This window comes from Chaetodon trifascialis, chromosome 6, assembly GCF_039877785.1.
Source record: "Chaetodon trifascialis isolate fChaTrf1 chromosome 6, fChaTrf1.hap1, whole genome shotgun sequence".
Classification (NCBI taxonomy): domain Eukaryota; kingdom Metazoa; phylum Chordata; class Actinopteri; order Chaetodontiformes; family Chaetodontidae; genus Chaetodon; species Chaetodon trifascialis.
The window spans coordinates 24,068,497-24,075,354 of NC_092061.1; the positions used below are offsets into that span (position 1 = coordinate 24,068,497).

Sequence of the window (6,858 nt, forward strand, 5' to 3'; positions counted from 1 at the left end):
TCCTGCTCTTCTCCTGTTCCTCTGCAGAGCACTCCCGTCTGAGGAACGTAACAGTAGTGGTGGGATCTGACATGGTGCTCCCTTGCCAATTGGTCTCCAACCTAGCTCAACCCTGTTGGGTTCTCAATGACCGTGAGCTCCAGCTGGGTGACCCCGAGGCAGGAGGGCCACGCTTCGACCGGACACTTAAGGCTCTGGTCATCCCTGAAGCAGGCCAGATGCAAGCAGGCCGCTATATCTGCTACTCTGAGGAACAGGGAGTCAAGTTTCAGACAGAGCGCTACCAGGTGGCCGTAGTAGCCAGCGCTCCGGTCTTTATGGAGGCCCGGGCTCCAGACAGCAGCATGGGACTCTTCTGGGTGCTGGTCATCACCCTTGGAGCGGCATGTCTGCTGCTCCTTGTGGCAGCTCTTTACCTTCGCAGGAGGCTGAAGCTGGCACTGGGCAAAGGAGCTGACATGAAGCCTCTTGAGAGCACCCTGGTCTACCCCATCACCCTGCCTAAGGAGCCACCCACCTTTGTGCCCAGCAAGATGCCCAGCGACGAGGACCGTTTCTGGGAGACGGGTGCCAACTACTACTACTCAGACGGCTCGCTGAAGATCGTTCCCGGTCACGCCCTGGGGCCCAGCAGTGTTAGCAGCACGGCGTCACCCAGCGCCATTCCCGGCCAGCCCATCCACTCCCCCAGCCGTCTCAGCCTCACTAACATCCGAGGCTCCGGTAGCAACGGCTACATCCGCCTCAACCTGAGCACAGCAGGGGAGGAGCGGGCTAGCGGGGCTGGTGCTGGGGGCGGTGGGCTCGGAGGCCTGGGCATGAGCGGGAATGACTACTCCAGCCCCTTCAAGGAAGAGCTGAGACGCACTCTGCAGCAGAGAAGCGTGCTGCCTGATGCCAACCCCGAGGAGTCGTCCGTCTAGGCCTGTCCTCCTCCGTCTCCATTCCCTGAGTTGGAAAAACAAAACAACCAACCTACCTCCCTCCTTTTGAGGATGCCTGCTCTCTTTCTGTGACGCGCTGTCAGTTCCCCATGCTCTCTCTCTCTCTGGCTCTCTCGCTCTGCCAATGCCTGTTTGGCTCACTGTAGACATTTTTAGCACACAGCATGTTAAATATACACACTCATACACCATGTTCGCCAACATGCACTCCTATTATTATTGTGTTCTGGGCAACATGCAGTCATGATTGTGGCTTTTTCTTCTTCAACTGTGCAATCGCCACTTGTGTAAATTGTGTATTTAAAAAGGCTGAACGCAGAGGAGAACACCTCAAGCATGGAAATTAAACAAATGGCGTTTTCTGAAGGGCACATTTCTTTTATGTTGAGTGGACCAAGTGAGGCTTTTAGCCCCAGTGCTGAAACCAGTTGACGAGCGGCGAATACAGCTGACTGGAAAAATGAACTTATTCCCTGTCCTTCTGTTCCTTTGAGACTTTTTCAGCTTACTGCACTTAAAAACTGGAAGCGTGTCTTCCCTTTTTGTATTTGTGAGCCAAGAGTGTGAGAGGAGTATAAAAAGACTAATTAATCTCGAAGCAAGACGACAATCATGTCCCCGTAGTAGGAGCTCTGCGTGGGACCGAGAGGAGAGGAGAGAGAGCGAGAGACAAAGAGAGAGGAAATTAAATGGAAAATGAAGTGAATTGGAGTGAAAGACGCAAGGGGGTTTCTGAATGAAGGACAATCTCTCAAGACTTTCTCTGCTCAATTTGTATTTTTTTCCCCCATGCTGTATTTACCCCGGAGAAAGTCTTTGATCCCTTCCACTTTAATTTGTTGTGATGGTTGGTTTGAATTTCTTGTTGTTCTTTTTCTATGTCTTACGGACTACAGCAGTGTTCACAAAGTCATCAAGTGACTAATGGCTCCCCTCTATGAATGACAATGCGAGGGCAAGCGCTTACGTTCCTCGCTCAGCCCTGCACGGTGACCTTCAAACGCACCTTCACGTCCAATATACGACAAGTGCACTCCAAACAACATTTATTAGAGCCACAGTGTGTAACAGATGCCTGTTATGTTTGAGCCCTTTTGGACGTTTGTTCATTTATTTAGAAAGAAAAGGCTATTTGGATTCAACTTTCAGCATCGGAACAGTAACTGCACACTTAATTCCAAATTGAAGCCGACGTGAAGACATTAGGCAATGGGAATGTAGTCGAATCCTCACTGTTGCGACCGCTGTGGATGTCTCAATAAGTGCTTTATATCTTAAGTGTTTGGTGAGGGTGGTAACTTGCACTGCCAAGAAGGAAACTACCCCTCCATGCACACACATTTACACATTCACGGTCCTCTTAATGCCACCCATCCAGGACTACAGGACTAGTGTGCATCACAAACACACTGAAACACCATGAACCCCCCCCCCCCCCCCCCCCCCCCCCTCTTACCGATGCCCAGAGACTGACCTGGGGCTACTGTGGACTTAAACAGAGGAAGAGCACTGTAACACACCAACACAAAAAGAAGCCACACACAGTGTTGATGGAAGACTGGACAGACAGACTGATTGCTGCTGTGCTGACAAACTACTGGCTCCAGGCGGGAAGCAGCCGTGAACCAATGAAAGGTATTGTTCAACTTAACTAAATTCAAACAGATTCAGGCAAAAGTGTTCACCTTTAATGATTTCCAGTTTGATTTTTGGCTTTCTGACTGTCCCTTTACTCAACTTATCAGAAGAAATCATTAAACATTTCAAGAAATACACTTATTTTATTGCTGAAATTAGATGAGAAGACCAATAACACTCAAATAGAAAGCTGCAGCCATGAAACAGTTAAAAACTCAAAGTGGGGGAAAGTAAAGGGAAAAAAATAACATGCTATATCTTGTTTGTTTTATCTGTACAAATGTTAGCATTTAATTCAAAGCACCGCTGTGCCTAAGCACAGCCTCACAGAGCGTCTAACAGGGCTGAAGACTCAGTCTTGTTACATCATAGGTTCTGCACCATGTGCTTCGCCTCCTTCTCATCAAAAGCTGTCCTTGTGCACACTTTTATTGAAGTGGGGGCAGTGACAGGTGCATCAGAAAAACTACTTTAATGGCAAAAGATAAGAAAAGAACCCACACTGCCCAAAGCCTGCAACTAAAACATTTTATTAAAGAAAAAGCGTTTCAATCTGACAAGATCAAAATCAGTTCACCTGAGTAAGATTTTTGTCACATCTGTTTAATAACCATGTTCTTGCAAGATTCAGACAACATACAGGACCTTTTCAGACCAATCGTCAACTCAAAACTGATGCATATATAACTAGATATTATTTTTACAGTTGCTGCAGATTCTCATATACCTGTATACATTATTTATTCTACGTTGGTCACATACAGTGATTCAGTACGGTATAATTCAATGTTAGTACCAGACTAAATTATCTTATTCGCCAAAAGGCTCTTAGTGGAAAATGTGATGTGTTCCATGGTGATGTAATAACGTCCTAAAAAATCTAACCTACTTTCTGATCTAATTTCAAGGAAACTTTAAACAGTGAACACTACATATGTTTGCTGTTACTAACTTTGCATTATTCTGTCCTCTTTCTGTGCTTTGTCTATCAGGGGTGCCCTTTGTTTTTGGGACTTGTCTGTCGGGACCAGAGCAGCACACCGAGAAGGAATGGAAGGACAAAAATACCTTGTTTTTGCCTCACTGTGTACAGAGAGATGTAGAATATCAAAATGATCCCAAGATTGAAGAGGTACTCAGCCATCAGCACTCCATCCTAGTGTTGCATGATCCTCTGCAAGTTGACTGTACATCTTTGATATGATCATCCTTGTACAAGTGCATCATTTTGATCAGTCATTTTTGGACTTTTACAGACACTAATATTGTGGAACACTAATGCTGTCTTTGGAAAAAAAATACAAAACATGTTGAATTTTGTGGTTCAAGGGTTGTACAGGAATTCATGGCTGTGTTTCAACACGTTTACTTTTTCTGTGCCTCTTCACCTTTTGGATAAGCCAAAGTAGACTGCAGTTGCTTTTGTTCTTGTTGAAATTCTTAAATTAATTTTATTTGAATCCAGATCAATATTTAAGTCTCAGCAGTCCGTCCACTTTGCTACACTGAGCTGATGTCTGCAACCTTTCTGCATATTTTATCTGCAGCTAAACTTTCCCTCAAGCAAAATGCAAAAATGGCTTGAGGCTGATGGATTTCCTGTTTGCTTCCTGTTTACATGTCAGTACTGATATTCTCGACCCGGTTCTTTTTCCCTTCACTGAATGAAAGGCTGAATAATGCCCCAAACCTTAACCATTATTTAATTTGTCAGCCAATAAGAACCAAATAAGCATCTGTTGATTCAAAGCAGATCCGTGACAGAGTGTGGCCACTTTATGTTATTAATCTCCCTGAGGCAGTTGCGACAACATATTTGCTCTTTACACTGGTACTTGGTTATGTCTCAATCTATTTCTTAATACCATTATTTTTTACAACTGGGCTTTTGTTTTAATATAACATGTTGCAAAACTGAAAAGATAAAGGAATACAGGTCTCAAGCTTGAAAAAAAAAAATGCATGTCTAATGTACTTTATATGCATTTCTTCAGTTCCTACACATTTCACTGCTCATAATATTTTCTCTCACACGAGGCTTTAAGTTCTGCTGTTTTTCGCATTATTAATTGTATTAGTCTACTATCACTCCAGTTTATTTGGCCCCAGTTTTGCTTGTCTGTTATTGATCTTTTGTTTGTTTTTAAAATATGTTAAGTAACTTATTTCACTTGTACAAACATGTTGATATTTATTATCATTGTACATATGTCCTTATTTTTTATATGTGTATATATACACAAATAAAAATAGAGATATACTTGATGTGGGAGCTTGTTTGTTAAAAAAGTCAAATTGTACACATAAAGGTAAGTTTCCAAGACACAGGAAATAATACTCAGCCTGTGTAACAGAGAAAATAACCCTGATGATGTCATAGTGATGTCACCAGAGTTATCTGAGCCTGGGCTTGGAGACTACAAATCAATAAAGGAAAGGCTCTATGACTAACGAGGGGCATAGAGTGGGATTTTGCCAAGGCACAGAGGGTCGAAGAAGATATTTGGTTGCATTATGGGAAATGTAGGATCCTTTGTTTTTGGAGCCTCACTCATCAAAAACCTAAAAGTCAGGATATATCAACCTCTGCTACTTCAGTTTTGACCTGTTTTAAATGTCTTTTGTGAGTCCCAAAACTGTATGAAAATGCAACACAAAAACACTCCTTTAACACATATTTAGGACATATTTGCATCGTGGAAAAATATTAGAAAGTGTTTCTATATTTTAAGTGATTTAAGCCATTGTGTTTATATTAGAGACCTACTTCCAGTTCTGGGAGATGAGGGATCCCAGATACCTGAAGATTTCTACACCAGACACAGTGTTATTGAGTATGTTGATGGATGGCAGTGTTGGGGGGCTTCTCCTGTCCATTGTCATCTCCGCAATTTCGAGTGTGTCCAGTTCCAGGTTGTTCTGAGCACACAAGAAGACCAGCTGTTCAACCTCTCATCTGTATGCAGACTCAGCACCATCCCACAAGAGGCTGATGACTGCTGTGTCGCCTGCAAACTTCAGGAGTTTAACAGATGGGTCTATTCTCCTGAGATGCACTCATCGGTGTGGGTGAAGAGCAGTGGGGAGAGCACACATCCCTGGGGGTGACAGTGCTGATTGTGTGGGTGCTCGATGTGATTTTGCCCAGTGCCATCTGCTGCCTCCTGCCTGTCAGGAAGTTAGTGGTCCATTGACTGGCATGGGCTGGCACAGTGAGCTGGGTGAGTTTGGAAGACGCATTTCCACTCATCCTGAGTCAGTTGTGACAATTATCACCAAGTGCTGAGATTTGATAGTGCAGAAAATTTAATTTTCAAGGGAGCTGGGAATTGTTAAAGTGGTGGATAAATGGCTGAAACATCCAGCTTCTGCCACTCAAAGTGGTGGTCGTAAAATACAAACATGACCAAATCTAATGAAACAAAGAAGAGAAGTCTAAACATCAACAATTTCCACAAAACCCCTTTCTTCTATGACAAAATGTTCGAACAATATCCACTTTCATCATTATATTTTGAACTGACATCAAACTCAAAATCAGATCAAAGTAAGACATTTGGAACAAGATGAGCTGTTGATGAAGGGGAGCTTGAACTCATTACTGTTAAAATGCTGTCAGTTATCCTATGATCATTTGAAGTGTGTTTCTGTGAGAAAATGAGGACCTTAAGCATAATCCAAAATATACAACCTAAAGAAATTTGAAAAGACCTGTGTAGAAACATCATAAATCACAACCCAAAATAGTAGGACTAGTAGAGGATGATTAGCAAATATGTAAGTAGATCCTAACAAAACTCTGTAGTTAAGTCTTTTCCTTCCCAAAACTCCATGTAGTCTATCAGCGTGTTGCCCATTCTATTTTCCCAAAATAAGACCTCCATTTTTTTTAAATTGGAGACATCTCATTTTGGACAGGAACTCTCTCACACACACTGTGAATGTCTAGAGTTGTTTCATTTCCTCAGCCTGTGCCGCACAGAAACAACAACAGTTGTCTAGCTTCCATCGACTTGCACAGCCTTGCCTGGTGTCAACAGAAGAAGCCACATGCTTCATGTGGTCGACAGCCCAGGCTGTGGAAAGAGGCTCACAGTTGCATCTGATCTCAGTGTACTCAGCTGCGCCACAGACTCTCAAACCTCACAAAAGGAGGAACCCTGTGCAACTGGTGTGTGTGGGTAGGGCTTACTGAGCTTTTCAAGACTAGACCACAGTTCACCCACCTGTTAGGGCTTATTGATTTTCACTCACAAAGATTCATGGAAAACCATTG

At 43.3% G+C, this 6,858-nt stretch overlaps 1 protein-coding gene across 2 annotated transcripts in view; it reads left to right on the forward strand.

Annotated features, from left to right (window-relative positions):
- sema4c (sema domain, immunoglobulin domain (Ig), transmembrane domain (TM) and short cytoplasmic domain, (semaphorin) 4C) overlaps nt 1–4,842 on the forward strand; it is an 86,674-nt gene extending 81,832 nt beyond the window's left edge. For both annotated transcript variants that reach the window (XM_070964296.1, XM_070964297.1), the window contains 2 exons: nt 28–2,579; nt 3,575–4,842. In XM_070964296.1, coding sequence (XP_070820397.1) covers nt 28–923 — 896 coding nt within the window. In that variant the 3' untranslated portion in view covers nt 924–2,579; nt 3,575–4,842. The remainder of the gene's footprint in view (nt 1–27; nt 2,580–3,574) is intronic.
- The last annotated feature ends 2,016 nt before the right edge of the window (nt 4,843–6,858 follow it).